Source organism: Salmo salar, chromosome ssa09 (genome assembly GCF_905237065.1).
Source record: "Salmo salar chromosome ssa09, Ssal_v3.1, whole genome shotgun sequence".
NCBI classification, from domain to species: domain Eukaryota; kingdom Metazoa; phylum Chordata; class Actinopteri; order Salmoniformes; family Salmonidae; genus Salmo; species Salmo salar.
This window is the reverse complement of record NC_059450.1, coordinates 92,928,476-92,949,344: the sequence shown is the minus strand read 5'-3', so window position 1 is coordinate 92,949,344 and position 20,869 is coordinate 92,928,476. Positions and strand designations below refer to the sequence as shown.

At 39.6% G+C, this 20,869-nt stretch overlaps 1 protein-coding gene across 3 annotated transcripts in view; it reads left to right on the top strand.

Moving 5' to 3' along the window:
- Positions 1-20,869, top strand: part of LOC106612254 (glycine receptor, alpha 1) — a 146,934-nt gene that overhangs the window by 48,622 nt on the left and 77,443 nt on the right. Inside the window, exons 2-4 of one of the 3 annotated variants that reach the window (XM_045724230.1) lie at positions 8,738-8,862; positions 16,169-16,195; positions 16,761-16,799. In XM_045724230.1, the coding sequence (XP_045580186.1) occupies positions 8,738-8,862; positions 16,169-16,195; positions 16,761-16,799 (191 nt within the window). The remainder of the gene's footprint in view (positions 1-8,737; positions 8,863-16,168; positions 16,196-16,760; positions 16,800-20,869) is intronic. The other 2 variants (XM_045724231.1, XM_045724232.1) reach the window with 2 other exon arrangements.

The window sequence follows — 20,869 nt, the reverse complement described above, 5'->3', positions numbered from 1 at the left end:
CTGATGGGGGCAGTTGGTTAATATGTTAGTCTACTGATGGGGGCAGTTGGTTAATATGTTAGTCTACTGATGGGGGCAGTTAGTTAATATGTTAATCTACTGATGGGGGCAGTTGGTTAATACGTTAGTCTACTGATGGGGCAGTTGGTTAATATGTTAGTCTACTGATGGGGCAGTTGGTTAATATGTTAGTCTACTGATGGGGCAGTTGGTTTATATATTAATCTACTGATGGGGGCAGTTGGTTAATATATTAATTTTCTGATGGGGGCAGTTGGTTAATATGTTAGTCTACTGATGGGGAAAGTTGGTTAATATGTTCGTCTACTGATGGGGGCAGTAGGTTAATATGTTAGTCTACTGATGGGGCAGTTGGTTAATATGTTAGTCTACTGATGGGGGCAGTTGGTTTATATGTTAGTCTACTGATGGGGGCAGTTGGTTAATATGTTAATCTACTGATGGGGCAGTTGGTTAATATGTTAGTCTACTGATGGGGCATTTGGTTAATATGTTAGTCTACTGATGGGGGAAGTTGGTTAATATGTTAGTCTACTGATGGGGGCAGTTGGTTAATATGTTAGTCTACTGATGGGGGCAGTTGGTTAATATGTTAGTCTACTGATGGGGCAGTTGGTTAATATGTTAGTCTACTGATGGGGCAGTTGGTTAATATGTTAGTCTACTGATGGGGGCAGTTGGTTAATATGTTAGTCTACTGATGGGGCAGTTGGTTAATATGTTAGTCTACTGATGGGAGCAGTTGGTTTATATGTTAGTCTACTGATGGGGGCAGTTGGTTAATATGTTAATCTACTGATGGGGCAGTTGGTTAATATGTTAGTCTACTGATGGGGCAGTTGGTTAATATGTTAGTCTACTGATGGGGGCAGTTGGTTTATATGTTAGTCTACTGATGGGGCAGTTGATTTATATGTTAGTCTACTGATGGGGCAGTTGGTTTATATGTTAGTCTACTGATGGGGGCAGTTGGTTAATATGTTAGTCTACTGATGGGGGCAGTTGGTTAATATGTTAGTCTACTGATGGCGGCAGTTGGTTAATATGTTAGTCTACTGATGGGCAGTTGGTTAATATGTTAGTCTACTGATGGGGCAGTTGGTTAATATGTTAGTCTACTGATGGCGGCAGTTGGTTAATATGTTAGTCTACTGATGGCGGCAGTTGGTTAATATGTTAGTCTACTGATGGGGCAGTTGGTTAATATGTTAGTCTACTGATGGGGCAGTTGGTTAATATGTTAATCTACTGATGGGGCAGTTGGTTAATATGTTAGTCTACTGATGGGGCAGTTGTTTAATATGTTAGTCTACTGATGGGGCATTTGGTTAATATGTTAGTCTACTGATGGGGGCAGTTGGTTAATATGTTAGTCTACTGATGGGGCAGTTGGTTAATATGTTAGTCTACTGATGGGGGCAGTTGGTTTATATGTTAGTCTACTGATGGGGGCAGTTGGTTAATATGTTAGTCTATTGATGGCGGCAGTTGGTTAATATGTTAGTCTACTGATGGGGGCAGTTGGTTAATATGTTAGTCTACTGATGGGGCAGTTGGTTAATATGTTAGTCTACTGATGGGGGCAGTTGGTTAATATGTTAGTCTACTGATGGCGGCAGTTGGTTAATATGTTAGTCTACTGATGGGGCATTTGGTTAATATGTTTTTCTATTGATGGCGGCAGTTGGTTAATATGTTAGTCTACTGATGGGGGCAGTTAGTTAATATGTTAATCTACTGATGGGGGCAGTTGGTTAATACGTTAGTCTACTGATGGGGCAGTTGGTTAATATGTTAGTCTACTGATGGGGCAGTTGGTTAATATGTTAGTCTACTGATGGGGCAGTTGGTTTATATATTAATCTACTGATGGGGGCAGTTGGTTAATATATTAATTTTCTGATGGGGGCAGTTGGTTAATATGTTAGTCTACTGATGGGGAAAGTTGGTTAATATGTTCGTCTACTGATGGGGGCAGTAGGTTAATATGTTAGTCTACTGATGGGGCAGTTGGTTAATATGTTAGTCTACTGATGGGGGCAGTTGGTTTATATGTTAGTCTACTGATGGGGGCAGTTGGTTAATATGTTAATCTACTGATGGGGCAGTTGGTTAATATGTTAGTCTACTGATGGGGCATTTGGTTAATATGTTAGTCTACTGATAGCGGAAGTTGGTTAATATGTTAGTCTACTGATGGGGGCAGTTGGTTAATATGTTAGTCTACTGATGGGGGCAGTTGGTTAATATGTTAGTCTACTGATGGGGCAGTTGGTTAATATGTTAGTCTACTGATGGGGCAGTTGGTTAATATGTTAGTCTACTGATGGGGGCAGTTGGTTAATATGTTAGTCTACTGATGGGGCAGTTGGTTAATATGTTAGTCTACTGATGGGGGCAGTTGGTTTATATGTTAGTCTACTGATGGGGGCAGTTGGTTAATATGTTAATCTACTGATGGGGCAGTTGGTTAATATGTTAGTCTACTGATGGGGCAGTTGGTTAATATGTTAGTCTACTGATGGGGGCAGTTGGTTTATATGTTAGTCTACTGATGGGGCAGTTGGTTTATATGTTAGTCTACTGATGGGGCAGTTGGTTTATATGTAAGTCTACTGATGGGGGCAGTTGGTTAATATGTTAGTCTACTGATGGGGGCAGTTGGTTAATATGTTAGTCTACTGATGGGGGCAGTTTGTTAATTTGTTAGTCTACTGATGGGGGCAGTTAGTTTATATGTTAGTCTACTGATGGGGGAAGTTGGTTAATATGTTAGTCTACTGATGGGGCAGTTGGTTTATATGTTAGTCTACTGATGGGGCAGTTGGTTAATATGTTAGTCTACTGATGGGGGCAGTTGGTTAATATGTTAGTCTACTGATGGGGGCAGTTGGTTAATATGTTAGTCTACTGATGGGGGCAGTTGGTTAATATGTTAGTCTTTTGATGGGGGCAGTTGGTTTATATGTTAGTCTACTGATGGGGGCCGTTGGTTAATATGTTAGTCTACTGATCGGGCAGTTGGTTAATATGTTAGTCTACTTATGCGGGCAGTTGGTTAATATGTTAGTCTACTGATGGGGGCAGTTGGTTAATATGTTAGTCTACTGATGGGGGCAGTTGGTTTATATGTTAGTCTACTGATGGGGGCAGTTGGTTTATATGTTAGTCTACTGATGGGGGCAGTTGGTTAATATGTTAGTCTACTGATGGGGGCAGTTGGTTAATATGTTAGTCTACTGATGGGGGCAGTTGGTTAATATGTTAGTCTACTGATGGGGGCAGTTGGTTAATATATTAGTCTACTGATGGGGGCAGTTGGTTAATATGTTAGTCTTTTGATGGGGGCAGTTGGTTTATATGTTAGTCTACTGATGGGGGCCGTTGGTTAATATGTTAGTCTACTGATGGGGCAGTTGGTTAATATGTTAGTCTACTGATGGGGTAAGTTGGTTAATATGTTAGTCTACTGATGGGGCAGTTGGTTAATATGTTAGTCTACTGATGGGGCAGTTGGTTAATATGTTAGTCTACTGATGGGGCAGTTGGTTAATATGTTAGTCTACTGATGGGGTAAGTTGGTTAATATGTTAGTCTACTGATGGGGCAGTTGGTTAATATGTTAGTCTACTGATGGGTTAAGTTGGTTAATATGTTAGTCTACTGATGGGGGCAGTTGGTTAATATGTTAGTCTACTGATGGGGGCAGTTGGTTAATATGTTAGTCTACTGATGGGGCAGTTGGTTAATATGTTAGTCTACTGATGGGGCAGTTTGTTAATATGTTAGTCTACTGATGGGGCAGTTGGTTAATTTGTTAGTCTACTGATGGGGGCAGTTGGTTAATATGTTAGTCTACTGATGGGGGCAGTTGGTTTATATGTTAGTCTACTGATGGGGTAAGTTGGTTAATATGTTAGTCTACTGATGGGGGCAGTTGGTTAATATCTTAGTCTACTGATGGGGGCAGTTGGTTAATATCTTAGTCTACTGATGGGGGCAGTTGGTTAATATGTTAGTCTACTGATGGGGAAGTTGGTTAATATGTTAGTCTACTGATGGGGGCAGTTGTTTTATATGTTAGTCTACTGATGGGGGCAGTTGGTTTATATGTTAGTCTACTGATGGGGCAGTTGGTTAATATGTTAGTCTACTGATGGGGGAAGTTGGTTAATATGTTAGTCTACTGATGGGGGCAGTTGGTTTATATGTTAGTCTACTGATGGTGGAAGTTGGTTAATATATTAGTCTACTGATGGGGGCAGTTGGTTAATATGTTAGTCTTTTGATGGGGGCAGTTGGTTTATATGTTAGTCTACTGATGGGGGCCGTTGGTTAATATGTTAGTCTACTGATGGGGCAGTTGGTTAATATGTTAGTCTACTGATGGGGTAAGTTGGTTAATATGTTAGTCTACTGATGGGGCAGTTGGTTAATATGTTAGTCTACTGATGGGGCAGTTGGTTAATATGTTAGTCTACTGATGGGGCAGTTGGTTAATATGTTAGTCTACTGATGGGGTAAGTTGGTTAATATGTTAGTCTACTGATGGGGCAGTTGGTTAATATGTTAGTCTACTGATGGGTTAAGTTGGTTAATATGTTAGTCTACTGATGGGGGCAGTTGGTTAATATGTTAGTCTACTGATGGGGGCAGTTGGTTAATATGTTAGTCTACTGATGGGGCAGTTGGTTAATATGTTAGTCTACTGATGGGGCAGTTTGTTAATATGTTAGTCTACTGATGGGGCAGTTGGTTAATTTGTTAGTCTACTGATGGGGGCAGTTGGTTAATATGTTAGTCTACTGATGGGGGCAGTTGGTTTATATGTTAGTCTACTGATGGGGTAAGTTGGTTAATATGTTAGTCTACTGATGGGGGCAGTTGGTTAATATCTTAGTCTACTGATGGGGGCAGTTGGTTAATATGTTAGTCTACTGATGGGGCAGTTGGTTAATATGTTAGTCTACTGATGGGGAAGTTGGTTAATATGTTAGTCTACTGATGGGGGCAGTTGTTTTATATGTTAGTCTACTGATGGGGGCAGTTGGTTTATATGTTAGTCTACTGATGGGGCAGTTGGTTAATATGTTAGTCTACTGATGGGGGAAGTTGGTTAATATGTTAGTCTACTGATGGGGGCAGTTGGTTTATATGTTAGTCTACTGATGGTGGAAGTTGGTTAATATATTAGTCTACTGATGGGGGAAGTTGGTTAATATGTTAGTCTACTGATGGGGGCAGTTGGTTTATATGTTTGTCTACTGATCAAATCAAATCAAATCAAATTTATTTTTATATAGCCCTTCGTACATCAGCTGATATTCTCAAAGTGCTGTACAGAAACCCAGCCTAAAACCCCAAACAGCAAGCAAAGCATGTGAAAGAAGCACGGTGGCTAGGAAAAACTCCCTAGGAAAAACTCCCTAGAAAGGCCAAAAACCTAGGAAGAAACCTAGAGAGGAACCAGGCTATGAGGGGTGGCCAGTCCTCTTCTGGCTGTGCAGGGTGGATATTATAACAGAACATGGTCAAAATGTTAAAATGTTAAAATGTTCATAAATGACCAGCATGGTCAAATAATAATAATCATAGTAGTTGTCGAGGGTGCAACAAGCACGTCCGGTGAACAGGTCAGGGTTCCATAGCCGCAGGCAGAACAGTTGAAACTGGAGCAGCAGCACGGCCAGGTGGACTGGGGACAGCAAGGAGTCATCATACCAGGTAGTCCTGAGGCATGGTCCTAGGGCTCAGGTCCTCCGAGAGAAAGACAGAAAGAGAGAAAGAGAGAATTAGAGAGAGCATATTTAAATATACACAGGACACTGTGTGGGGGCAGTTGGTTTATATGTTAGTCTACTGATGGGGCAGTTGGTTAATATGTTAGTCTACTGATGGGGGCAGTTGGTTTATATGTTAGTCTACTGATGGGGGCAGTTGGTTTATATGTTAGTCTACTGATGGGGGCAGTTGGTTTATATGTTAGTCTACTGAAATTGTCAGTTGGTGACTATTTGTAGGAATACCTTTTGAGCTGACCTGACAAAATATGCCATTTGTTGTTGGGTTAATGATCACAGTTGTATAAAAATAAGCCTTGTCTTTGGTGTTATGATCACGATTACACATAGATTTTGTGTTGGTGTTTATTGGAACTTTTTTTTACTTTACCATCTCAGTTTTAGAAGACTGCAATCAGACCCGACGCATCAGTTGGAAGGATATTTGATTTCCAGAGGCGGGCGCATTTTTTAAATGGTTGTAATAGTAAAGACCATAGGCAGCTCGGGAGTTTCAAGTTTGGGGAAGTTTACAATTTATCCTACCATTTCTACTTATCTGCATGCCAGTTATGAATATTTATATATGCACATTTTCGTGGAACAGTTTCATTTCAATTAGTTTTTCCAAATCATTATCATGTGGTTAATCATACAAATCTGAAGTAAAATCAAAAAGTAAAAATTAAACTATGGCAAGAGCACAAGCCTCTGCCATTTGGACACGTTGATACACTGTGTTCTATTGGCGGCTACAGACATGAGCATAGAACTCAGAGATAGCCTATAGACCAATGCAGCAGTAGGCCTATTACTTCCATCCTCAACTAAGTCAAATACATAGGCCTAAAGCCGACAAAATAAAAACAGTAGAAAATATCCTGATGAAAATGCAGGTTCTTTCAATCACATTCATCTCTCTTCTCCACCTGTCTGCCTCCCTTTCTATCTGTTTTGACTTGAGCTATTGCTAGTGAAGTTCGACATTTGTATCAAATGATCAGTGTCGGGCCCGATCCTGTTGCTAATGAACCTGCAGGATTGTATCAAGTCGTCTATTTCCTGCCCTCGACGTTTCATGCACCAGTGGGTTTGGGATAGAAAGCTGCTTTTTTAATGACGTTTCCTCTGGATATATGGGATCACCAGATCATTATATTTTGCTCGTTCACATCTTGTCTGGTGATTATCGAGGCCATGAGTGTTGGAAAGATTTTTCAAATACTGAGGAACTATCATTTGCAATGAATGTTTAAAAAAACAGACTTTGTTGAGTTGTGTGAGGCGAAGAAAAAATACGTGCTCTACGTTAGCGAGTTTAAGACAATCAGAAACAAGACACTGACAAACGGGCACTTTCCTACATAGCATGCATTCTGGAGACGCACCATATTTTCACACCTCCCTCCCCTTATTCCTGTCTCAATATTTTCAATTCTACTCAAGATTCATGATCTTCACACATATTTTAGACGCTTGTCACTGACAGCCGCAAATCAACCAGCTAGACCAATTGCCACGTACACTACCCAAATTACAGGCTTCCCACACTTGTGATTTGAAACAATCCACAGCAATTTTTTAAATAGAAGCAAATGATCCTATGTGGCTAAATCATGCTCCTTGGTGAAGTATTCTGAAGTATTTTATTTAGACAGGAGTAATTATATAATTTTGGCTCAACATCAATTTAATTCAGGGCAATCCGTCATCCTAACAGTGCAATGTGACCCCGCCAACTTTCCTTTCCAACTCGTAAAAGGCTGAAACCAGATATCTGTTTATAATGATCCGAGCGAGCGAAACAGCGCCGCTCTATATGTAGCCCCTGTATCTGATGCTGTCTGGTCAGAGATAGAATGACATGACATACTCTTTCAGTCCAGACAGCGTCAGATACATTGTCTACACATACTGACACAGATAGGAGGCGCTGTTTTCTCGTTCTGATGCTTTAACTGAGATCGATTTGTCTTTCTGTCGCCGCGCCTCTCCGTCAAATAAATAATCAATATTTCAGTATTTTATTTGTAAGGGAAAGGAGGTAAGTAAGGGTGGACCAGGCCCCCTGGACTGCTTGCATTAGACATTAAAGGGAATGCCACCCTGGTCATTATCTGTCATCCCTTATTATCCACAAGATGGTTCATTCTGGATATACAGGATATGCAAATTCTCCGAACAAATGGAGAAGTAATTAACATATTTTCTGTTTTCAGCTTTCTTTTTGGAGCTATAAATTGGTATGTTTGTGGTATTTTCAAAAACGTTTATTATTTTATTATCCTGTCATCACAGGAAATGGATTGTGAGGTTACAGGTATCTGTGATTATGTAAACCTTGCTTTTATTCTGTTTATGGAATGTTAATAGTATTTTGTTAATGGATATAAAAAAATAACATAAAAAAATTCATGTAGATGAGACATTTAGAAAATATCCTATAAACATGCTTTAAGTTCTGTGTTTAAATCAAATCAAATGTTATTGGTCACCAACACATATTTAGCAGATAATATTGCAGGTGTAGCGAAATGCTTGTGTTGTAGGCTACAGTGTGAAGGAGTCAAATAACAACTTAATGGATAATCAATATTATCGATTGTCCTCTGAGCATATAACTCATGAAGTGGATACTTCCTAAAAGTTCCCCACAAAGTTCCTACATTACATGGAGCTAATCAAACTGCTGTATTCATTTGGAAGACAAGTAACATAGTTCATACCTCATATTGAGGCACATTATATAACAAATGGACAAGGGAAGGGAACCAGTAATGGTAGCATCCCTCAACAGAAAATACTTGTTGGATTGGATTACTCTCAGAATGATGCTATGCATGACAACAACTCACCATTTTAAATCTCAGTTGTGCACCCATCTCTCTCTCTCTCTCGCTCTCTCGCTCTCTCTTTTTTCTCTCTTCTCTCTCTAGCTTGGCAGCCTCTAAAGAAGCCGCAGCTCGAAAAGCTGCCTCCCCAATGCCTCCCTCGGAGTTCTTGGACAAACTCATGGGCAAAGTTTCGGGTTACGATGCAAGAATCAGACCTAATTTCAAAGGTAGGAGTAGCCACCAAGACACAGTGGGATAAAACAGGAATGTAGCCAAGCACAACCAGAAATAACATATTCCAGTCAGGATCGTAAAGAGAGGACAGTGTAGTTAAACAATGAAATCTATATAATATGAATATATATTATACCTTTATTTTACTATTGATTTTGGCTTTAGCAAATAATTCTGATTAAAATGTGTAGGTTCTTTGAATACATTTTTCAAGTGAGGTCATTTTCACACATTAAACAGAACACTTATAGTATTAACAATTTTTTTCTAAACATTTTAACACTTTTTGCACCTTAAACACTTCACACTTTTAAACCTTAAAATATTGAATTAAGCTGTTACGATATTCACAAATCCTCAATATATTTACAGGATGTGGCTACAATGAAATGGAGTCATGTTATTATTTTATTGTTTAAGGCTGGCTACATTCCTGTAAAAATATCACAACCGTCTCAATATCCTGAATGTCTGTTTGGTGGTATACTGTAGGCAGTGTGTTGCTAAACATGTTTCCATAACGTTAAAAGTGACCTTTCCCTATATGGAAGCACCCCATAAAGATACATGTCAGAGGTTTCCTTATTGAACTATGGTCAGCAATACAGCTACGTTATGATGACTCAGTCCGAGCTATGATGTTCAGTGGTAGAGCACCGTTGTGGCAACCCACCAAATTTATGTTGGAGTGTTTGAAAGAACTCTTCATCATTTTGATGAGAGTTCCTCTATTTTATAATATTTTCTGCTCTAGTATTAATACTACAATTAATTATCAGTACATCCTTATCTGAGGTGGTATAATTTACATATTATTTCACCTTATGGTATATATATATATTCTTTGTTGTTGTTGAATATTTCACTCACAATTTCGTAATTGTGGGGGTCTATAATAATAAGACAAAAATATGAATCCAATGTTCTGCATGAGAAACCCCTCTCACAAACAACCCGTTTCCATACCATACACTGAGATGGTTTCTGAAGACATTTGAAGGAATTTGATTCTGATTATCTATCTAACATACATGCTTTGATACTTTGCAAATATTTCACGTTAACTAACTACAATGGGACTACTACTCCGTGTCCATGTTTAACGTGTAACATGATGTTTTGGCCCATAAATTGCAGTGCCTTTTACAGGTATATTAAATGTGATTTCCATGAGTATGACATCTCAGTATATGAAGTACTGAATCCAGGAGTGTTTGCTGTGACTAAGCATGAATTATTAAGCCTGCTAGAGTTGCAAAATCACATCTACATCTACAGTTAGACTACATAACATCTTTTCACAATACTCACTTCGCTCACAATGTTCACTGCAACAACAACCAAAAAAAAACGCTTTTTCTTTGCTGTGTAAACTGTTTTATGTTCAGAGGCTTTGTATGAATGTATTGAATGTTATTTTATGAGCCGACGTCTCAATTCACAATGATAACATCATGACAGATTGTATGATGTGCTAGTCTTGTCTCAGCTAAACCTACTATATCCCAGTTACTTTGATATATGAAACTAGAGTCTTGTGTGTATTGTGATCCACTGCTGTAATATAAGCCTCCATCACAGTTATAGTACACTGCCCAGAGAAAGTGCTCACTACAGGATCAGCTCAGCCTCAGTGGGCTTATCAAGAGCACTAATACAAGAAGCACAATAGCAGTTTTCATGCTGGTGAGTCTAAATAGGGTCGGATATTCAAACTCAAATGAAGGCTAACAGTGTTCTAATGTAACATGTCTTTGCATATTAGAGAAAATACATTACTTTACGTAATGTATAATGTTAATCATATGACTAGTGTGTGGCGAGAGGCCTATTGTCATGGGATGGAACAATGTGAGATAGATTCAGATGTTAGTCATGGCTGTCAGGTCAACGCTGTATTGTAGTGTGAGTGGTAGATTCACTCATTCAAGCAGTCCTTCTCCCATCCCTGCCAGCCACACACATTAATCCCATTCATGAAATAAACAGGCCGGCAGGTCATTTCTTAATAATGAACGTCTGTACAAAGACTAAGAAACGTCTTCAGTCAGAGCTCCGAGAATGATGGGGGGTTGATTACAGTAAACACAGTGGAACTTTAGAACTGTTAATATATTCTATAGAATTAGAATGGTAAAGATATCCTTTATATAATTAGAATGGTAAAGATATCCTTTATATAATTAGAATGGTAAAGATATCCTTTATATAATTAGAATGGTAAAGATATCCGTTATACAATTAGAATGGTAAAGATATCCTTTATATAATTAGAATGGTAAAGATATCCTTTATATAATTAGAATGGTAAAGATATCCTTTATACAATTAGAATGGTAAAGATATCCTTTATACAATTAGAATGGTAAAGATATCCTTTATACAATTAGAATGGTAAAGATATCCTTTATACAATTAGAATGGTAAAGATATCCTTTATATAATTAGAACTTAAAAAATATTGTTTATAGAATTGTAGAACTGCAAAGGCATTCTTTAGAACACTAGAATGTTAGAACCTTAGAAGACATTCTTTAGAACATTAGAATGTTAGAACGTTAGAAGGCATTCTTTAGAGCATTAGAATGTTAGAACGTTAGAAGGCATTCTTTAGAGCATTAGAATGTTAGAACGTTAGAAGGCATTCTTTGGAACATTAGAATGTTAGAACGTTAGAAGGCATTCTTTAGAACATTAGAATGTTAGAACGTTAAAAGGTGTTCTTTAAAATATTTGAATGTTAGAAGGTTAAAAGGCATTCTTTTGAACATTAGAACGTTAAAAGGCATTCTTTAGAAGATTACAATGTTTGAACTGCTGAGGCATTCTTTAGATCATTAGAATGTTAGATTGCTAGAAGACGTTCTTTGGAACATTAGAATTTTAGAACGTTAGAAGACATTCTTTAGAAAGTTATTATGTTAGAACGTTAGAAGGCATTCTTTAGAACATTAGAACGTTAGAACTGCTAAGGCATTCTCTGTAGGTCTAACAAAGGAGCACACCTCCTCAATCTACCACCATCTCTACTAATGTGGTGGCACAGCAACAGTGAAAAACAGGGAGAGAATAGCAGAGAATTGCCTGAAGCTTCGAATGTGCCGGCATGAGAGGAAATTACACTGATCATGACTGGGACTCACTGTGGGGAACCCTTCTAATTGATTTAGCAGGTTCTCTATTGGAATGGAGAAAAGGAAATATCCTTCTGACACATTTGGGATCTCCCATGTATGGTCTACGAGTTTCTTTTTAAAATGTAATTCATTTCAATTTAACGTTCATTCTCCAGCAACGACTAAAAAGGTTAAGGTAGTCTTGACTGATTATTTACCCTGCTAGCTTTCCCCTCGCACCTCTGATGAGCTATAGGCAGGGTGACTGGTGTAATCTAGGGACCCACTCTGCCTGCACTGCAGTGATGAACAGTGGTGGGGGGTACAGCTGTGACTTCAGTCTCCTCTTCAACCTTGTCCCTCCTCATCAGTCACAGTGAGGAGCAGCTTGGCCGACAACCATGAGGCTGTGCAGATTCCACCAAAATACACATCACCACCCCAGCCTGTCAGTCAGTCAGTCATCACCCCACCCTGGGTTGTTGCTGCTGCTTCTGATGCCTGTCAGACAGTCAGACAGTCAGACAGTCAGTCAGACAGCCAGTCAGACAGCCAGTCACAGACAGCCAGTCAGACAGCCAGTCAGTCAGTCAGTCAGTCAGTCAGTCAGTCAGTCAGTCATCACCCCACCCTGGGTTGTTTCTGCTGCTTCTGATGCCTGTCAGACAGTCAGACAGTCAGTCAGAAAGCCAGTCAGACAGCCAGTCAGAAAGCAAGTCAGACAGTCAGTCAGACAGCCAGTCAGTCAGTCAGTCAGACAACCAGACAGCCAGACAGTCAGTCAGAAAGCCAGTCAGTCAGCCAGACAGCCAGTCAGTCAGGCAGTCAGTCAGTCAGTCAGTCAGTCAGTCAGTCAGTCAGTCAGTCAGTCAGTCAGTCAGTCACTTAATCCTCTCTGCTCTCTCCTTACTCTCGCTTCCTTTTTAAAGCCTGCCATGTCACATCACAGTGATGATCAGTGTAACCAAACGCTTTCACAATGAACTAGCTGTGTCACTTTGCTTCTGAATTAGTTTTGCGAGACAAGTGAACATCTGTAAATATACAGTCCTTGCTGCCGTGTATTTACTGTTTCTGGCTTCTGGCTTATTTTTCCCTATGCATGGATGTGTCTTTCACCTGTTATGTATCTCTCCCTCTCCCTCTCCCTCTCTCTCGCTCCACCTCTCTTTCTGTTCTACCTCTTCTTCTTCTCCTTCTCTTTTTGTTTCAACCTACCTGACTGGGGAGATGAAATATTATTAGCTGGTGGAGCTTGACGTTCATTTGGTGTTATCAGCACTTGTTTAATGGGTAGCTAATAGGATTAATGGAATACCCTAATGAGAGAGGGGGGAGGGGGCCGTGTTCAGATGCTGCTGTGTTCATATACACATAACAACAGGGAACCACCCGGACTGATCTGCTGACTACTTCAGGAACATTAAAGGAATGGGGTTCAGTAAAGAACACAACCTTAAACAGAGTTAATATAACACACACACACACACACACACACACACACACACACACACACACACCAATCACTAACTACATTTCTTTCTGACGTTGAAACTTCAGTCTGCCTTCTTCTTAAAACAATTTAATTATTTTTGTTAATCTGCTATGTTTGATGAATGAGGATACATTCAGCCACTCCGGATGCTCGACTCTTGGATCAGGACATTTGGACCGACGTACCATACTGAACTGGGAGTAGATGTTTGATATCATTTCAGGACTGAATCTCCCTGAGTTATAACAGAAGTATTGATCATGTTTCAAAGTCTAGGGAGAGGCAAAATCGCAAGGACACAGCAGACTATTGAATGGATGATGTAGTAGTCAGCCCACTGTTGGAGGATAGGACAGGACAGGATAGGACAGGATAAGACAGGACAGGATAGGACAGGATAAGACAGGACAGGATAGGACAGGATAAGACAGGATAAGACAGGACAGGATAGGACAGGATAAGACAGGACAGGATAAGACAGGACAGGATAGGACAGGACAGGATAAGACAGGATAGGACAGGATAGGACAGGATAAGACAGGACAGGATAGGACAGGATAAGACAGGATAAGACAGGACAGGATAGGACAGGATAAGACAGGACAGGATAGGACAGGATAAGACAGGACAGGATAGGACAGGACAGGATAAGACAGGATAGGACAGGATAAGACAGGACAGGATAAGACAGGACAGGATAGGACAGGATAAGACAGGATAGGACAGGACAGGATAAGACAGGATAAGACAGGACAGGATAAGACAGGACAGGATAGGACAGGATAGGACAGGATAAGACAGGATAGGACAGGATAGGACAGGATGGGACAGGACAGGATAGGACAGGATAAGACAGGACAGGACACCATTCACACCAAGATGGTTGTAGTATCCAACCATCCGTTACTGTAATACTTAGTACAAATCTGTTCCTAGTATACATCTACAGTACATGTAAACATAGGAGAAATACCTTTTCAAAGAAATAAACAGTAGCCTTATTCTATTTATTTTAATGAGACAATAACAAGGCCATGTATTTATTAAAACCCTATTATTGGGAGTTTGCCCTTGATGTTGTTATTCAGCATGATATCAAGCATTAACACTCTTTAATTTAATGAATGGCATGTGAGAATGGTTGGATTATTGAATCGGATGCTGCATCTCTCTATCTGGTCACTGAAGCTTCTCTAATATTACTGCGAGGAGAAGAGGAGAGAAGATGGTGTCATGAAGGCTACTGTCACTTCCTGTCATTTGGGTCATTTCATTTCTGATACTGGGAAGTGGGAAAACGGTGACCACACTTGAGTGTGACATTAAAGTTGCCATATAATTGTTTACTCTGACAAGATAATTCATCCCCCCCAAGCGACTGTTTTTATTTTTCATGCTAGGCGGTTTTAACTGTCGCCTTTCGAGATTTGTCCTTTTGTGAAACGGTGCGTGAGTGAGACGCTACCAGGCCCAGATGGATTCATTCTAAAAATGCGAATGTACATTCTTATAGCTGATTATTCACTCTTTTTTAATGTTGCACAAAGCCTTTTATATGCTGTACCTCTTCGTAATATATGGAGAATTGATTTTACACACTGCTAGTTATTTGCCAGTATGAGAATGCAAGCTTTGAACAAAGAAAACAGTCAAAGCTCTGGTTTAATGTTTGGATCAGGTTTTCAGATCTCAAATACAGGATAAGCTCAGGCTTAGGTTGACACAGAGGGATTGCCTTGCATGCAGAGTGTAAAAACAAGAGGAAAAATAATCCTCACTAGATCCAGCCAGATTATAGAGTTTGAATCACCTGTCTACAGCAGTTCATGGTCATGCAGAATACTTTCCATCTATCTTAAAGAACGATTTCCTTTTCTCCTGACGTTGATAGATTACAATATCCCCACAAAGACTTCAGCTCTATGTAGGAGCCATCTCTCATCAATGACACTTGCCACGTATAGGAAAGTAGGCAGGCTGCATGCCGCCTGGTTTACAAATTCAATGCGCCTCCGGAGCAAAAATAGGACATTTATCAACACACAATCTTTGTTGAGAAAATACATTTACTATGTGCCTAAGAATAATAATTTATCTGTGTCGACAGGAGATAGTAATTAGGAACGGACTGGCAGTATTTCAAATGAGCAGCAAATGTCGTCTGGGAAGGAGCAACCTTTCTGTTGAACTAATTAAGATCTTCTGAATTTTGGCAGGAAATGATGGAAATGTGCTGTATGTTTGTGTTAATGTATGTGTTATGTACAGTACCTTATCATTAACAGCCTTTGGATGTAAAAGGTGAGATTGAACAGGTTGAAATATTATTATCAGGTATTTGGTGTTATCGTTTGCATGCCTTATTTATTTTACACACTTACCAAATAAGTGCAATCAATAATGGGACTAATTCTTCTATCTTTAATTGTAATTAACTGGTTTGTTGTGCTGGATTGGTGAAGCGCCAACCAGGTTTGAAATGATGCATGGCCAGCTTCAGTCATGGCAATTTATTAAAAAAAAGGTAATTTCTGTAACGACTGGAAAAGGCCCAGGTACTGTAAAACAATGAACTGCTCACGTCTGTGTGTGAGACTTTGTGTTTTATATAACTTTTCTATATCACTTCGTCCACTAAGTACACTTCCTGTTCCTGTTCTCTTGTGTTGCACCAATTTTGCTGCTCAGTTGCAGGGGTCCCCCCGAGTGGAAGAGGTAAAAATATAATTTTTTTAGATTAACAAAATCTAAAAAAATAAGATTTTTATATCCCATTTATTAGAAAATAAGTTTGAATCACTTACCAGTTGCTTGATAAGAAAATGTAAGCATTTAAGCATTTAAAGCCAAATGATGCAAGTAGATCTAAGCGAAGCCAGTTTGACATGTAGTCTATGCATCTTTCCTTTGTCTGATGTTTTTCATCTTAGTGCATTTTGCTAACCTCACCTTCTGCCTCCCGTGAAGAACTATGCCTTGCACCCCTCCTCTACCCCTCCGCTCATCTCTGCATCGCCTCCTCTCCTGCCCGACCCGCTATGACGTTCTCCAACACAAACTCGTGCATCCCTCCTTCCTGCTATTGCCTTCAGTATTTTGGCCACCACAATATTTCCTTCCTTTCCCTGCCGCACACTTACCTGTATAAGTTCTGAAGTGTTGGCAAGTTGTGATACTAGATGTGTTTTTTTATTGTTGTTTTCCGCATTGAGAAAAACAATATGAGTACTTGCTGTTAGAATATGTTGTGTTTTAATCATGATCTTTTTTTTTTTATTAGACCCACAAGGCCCCAAAACAGAAGCTTCTCACAAGAAAGGTACTTTCTTTTTAATCATCACGGAATAAAGTATGCAAGTCTCAACGCCACTCAGGCAATCTTCATGTTTAAAGCCATAAAAAAACAAAATGTAAAAAAAATATAAAAAAAACAAGCACATTTAAGGTGTAATCTTAAATGGGATATATGTGTTTACTGTTAATGCATAATGTTGTGAGGGGTATCAGGCTGCTGATAGTATATCGTCAAATTTGTCTTTAAAGAGATTATTGTCGAACAGCTGGCAATTAAGAATTCGGCTCAAAACATTAGTCCAATGTCAACAATATTTCAAACTGTTTTGTTTGTAATTTATGTCGACGTGGTCTCTTCTGTCTTTTTGCTAATTGTTGTTCTGGACGGTAAAGTGTGAATACAATTTTGAAAGATGCACAGAAAATGTTTCCTTTGGGTAAAAACATGCTTTTTACAGTTGGTAAGCTTTGCTGTCAAAGTTTTATGATACATCACAGGAGGTTGGTGGCACCTTAATTAGGGAGGACGGGCTCGTGGTAATGGCTGGAGCAGAATCAGTGGTATGGTATCAAGTACATCAAACACATGGTTTCAATGCTTTCCATGTGTTTGATGCCATTCCATTTGTTCTGTTTCAGCCATTATTATGAGCCATCCTCCCCTCAGCAGTCTCCTCTGTGATACATGTTTATTATATTCTGATGTAGAGAGGAGTGGAGATATTATCCTGTTGGGATGATTCTGATGTGGAGATATTATCCTGTTGGGATGATTCTGATGTGGAGATATTATCCTGTTGGGATGATTCTGATGTGGAGATATTATCCTGTTGGGATGATTCTGATGTGGAGATATTATCCTGTTGGGATGATTCTGATGTGGAGATATTATCCTGTTGGGATGATTCTGATGTGGAGATATTATCCTGTTGGGATGATTCTGATGTGGAGATATTATCCTGTTGGGATGATTCTGATGTGGAGATATTATCCTGTTGGGATGATTATAATTAAGGAATAGCTGGTGCTACAGATCACTCCATTCATTTTCAGCCTAAAATACCTCAATGGCTACTTGACCTGATTTCCTCCTAACAGGAGATGACCTGCTATACATGACAGGGATTATTAGTAACCTGTCTGCCTTTTGGCTGAAACATGGCATCTGTATTGTAATTAGAATGAATTAGAGAGATTGTTGCTGGGGTTGAAAAGGAACAATCATGGAACGCATTCATTTCCTTTTTTTAAATTGAAATGAATCTCTCTATATATATAACAACGACTGTATTTAAACATAATTAAACATAATCATATTGTGTTGTTGCAACTTGCTAAATGAGATGATTGTATGAATATGGGAAATTGTAAAATGGCTGTATCCATTATTCATTCTTTTAAATACACAATAGGGACAGCATTACTGGAAGCTGAATGGTTTTGATCAACAAAATGTGGCGTGTGTGTGTGTGTGTGTGTGTGTGTGTGTGTGTGTGTGTGTGTGTGTGTGTGTGTGTGTGTGTGTGTGTGTGTGTGTGTGTGTGTGTGTGTGTGTGTGAGAGAGAGAGAGAGAGAGAGAGATTATATTATAGTCAGTGCAGTACTTAAAGCAGTATTTATCAGAGCGGATGACTGGGTCCAGATTTCAGTCATTCATTTCAGCTGATCTCCTCTCCTGCTATAGACACCAACTAAGTTGTGATTTTATCCATACCTAACTATGGATTTAATACACTGTTTACACATTTCTAAATTCTATACTTGAACTTGAACATATTTGATTTGTTTAACACTTTCTTGGTTACTACATGATTCCATATTTGTTATTTGATGTCTTCACTATTATTTTACAATCTATAGAAGAAAAAAATATATATATATGTATATATATATATAAAACCCTTGAATGAGTAGGTGTGTCCAAACTTTTGACCGGTACTGTATGTGAAAGTAATTGAGATATTTGAAATAGTATTTGAACCCAGGTCTGGTAGGTATAGCCTACAGTTAATTGCTGCTTTTTGACATGGAAATTATTAGAAATAGAAAACAGATTGATACTGTTGCATAGAGGGCACTGGTCCCTGTCTGGTTAGTATGTGACGTCACCAGTATTAAAATCCATTATTTTGTAATTTTGTATTTAAAAAAAATCTTTATTTAACTAGACAGGTCAGTTATTAAGAACAAATTCTTATTTACAATGACGGCCTACTCCGGTCAAACCCGGACGACGCTGGGCCAATTGTGCGCCGCCCTATGGGACTCCCAATCACGGCCGGATGTGATACAGCCTGGATTCAAACCAGGGACTGTAGTGACTCCTCTTGCACTGAGATTCAGTGCCTTTAGACCGCTGCGCTACTCAGGAGCCCCTAACCAGTTCAATATCTCCAGTCCACTAGTCTAATATCAGCTGGAATGATTGACCGGCCACAGCTTCATTGGATTTTCCCTCTCAACAGAGTGCTTCCTGTACTCAGTTGATTGCTTCAGCCGATGACTGATACAGCGGTGCTCAGTATCATGGTACCCCTAACCTCCCCCACACTCTTGTTTTCACTCTCAAGATGATTAAAACACTAAGCAAAGAGCGAACATCACAACGTCTGCTAAAATCATTGACTGATCCATTTTATTCCTTCCGTCACACTCCCTACCAGCTCCATGCGGTATACCTCTCTCTTGGTATGCATCCCAAATGGCACCCTAATCCCTATATAGTGCACTACTTCTGACCAGAGTCCTATGGGCATTTTGATGGGTCAAAAGTAGTGCACTATATAGGGAATAGGGTGCCATTTGGAATGTAGCCCATCCCTCTCTCTCTCTCTCTCTCTCTCTCTCTCTCTCTCTCTCTCTCTCTCTCTCACTCTCTCGCTCTCTCTCTGTCTCTCTCTCCATCTCTTTCTCTCTTGCTCTCTCTTTGTCTCTCTCTCTCTCTCTCTCTCTCTCTCTCTCTCTCTCTCTCTCTCTGTCAATCTTTTTGTCTCTCTCTCTCTCTCTCTCTCTCTCTCTCTCTCTGTCAATCTTTTTGTCTCACTCTCTCTTTGTCTCTCTATCCCTCTCCGTCTCTTTTTTTTCTCTCTCTGTCTCTCTGTAATCCACTGGAATAATGCCCTCGTCAACTGTTCTGCGTTCAGTATCCCGAGCCACGGCCCGGCTATTGATTAATGTCTTTCTGTAGTCACACTCCTCCAAGGCTGTCATGTCCTCCCATATGTCACAGCTAACCCAGGGCCCTGGAAAAGGCTCATTTAGTCGCCTGTCATTACTTATAGACATGTGACATAGCAAACTCAGAGTAGCTAGGCTCTTAGTTGTACTGGCCGTCAGAGGTAGCCATCAAGAGCTTTCAATGAGACTGCCAAATGGTTTCCTATTCCCTGTAAAGTGCACTGCTTTTGACCAGGGTCCACAGGAGTTTGGTTAAACGCGGAAGACACATTTCAGTTGAATGCATTCAGTTGTACAATTGACTAGCAATCCCCCCTTTCCCCTTTCACATAGGGCTCTCGTAGGGCTCTCGTGAAAAGTAGTGCACTATATAGGTGCCCTGTCCTTTATATAGTGCTCTACATAAGGAATAGGGTGCCATTTTAGATGCAGCTTCAGGGCCCACATCGATCCAGCTAGCTAGCTGCCCACTGAATTTGAACACATTTCACCTAAATAATGAGACATTGAGAGGAACTCTGCTGTCATGGAACCTGTCAAGGATGTCCTATAATGACATTTCATTTCTCATAAAAGCCTCATCCTGAATGCCAGCCAGCTCAGAAAAGGTTTCTCCTTATAAGTGCACGCTGTTAAAGCAGTGAATGTGATGCAGGGTGGGAGAATGTATAGTTGAAGATTGGAAGTTGGAACAACCATTTGTCATGTTGCACAGTCCAATTAAAATGTGACAGAAATATTATCTTTACTGCATATAGCTGATATTTGTTATGTTACTAAATTTGATTAAATATAAAAATGTCCTCATCAATCTACACACAATACCCCATAATGATAAACCAACATTTATTTAAAAAATAATAATAAAATATCACATTTACATAAGTATTCAGACCCTTTACTCTGTACTTTGTTGAA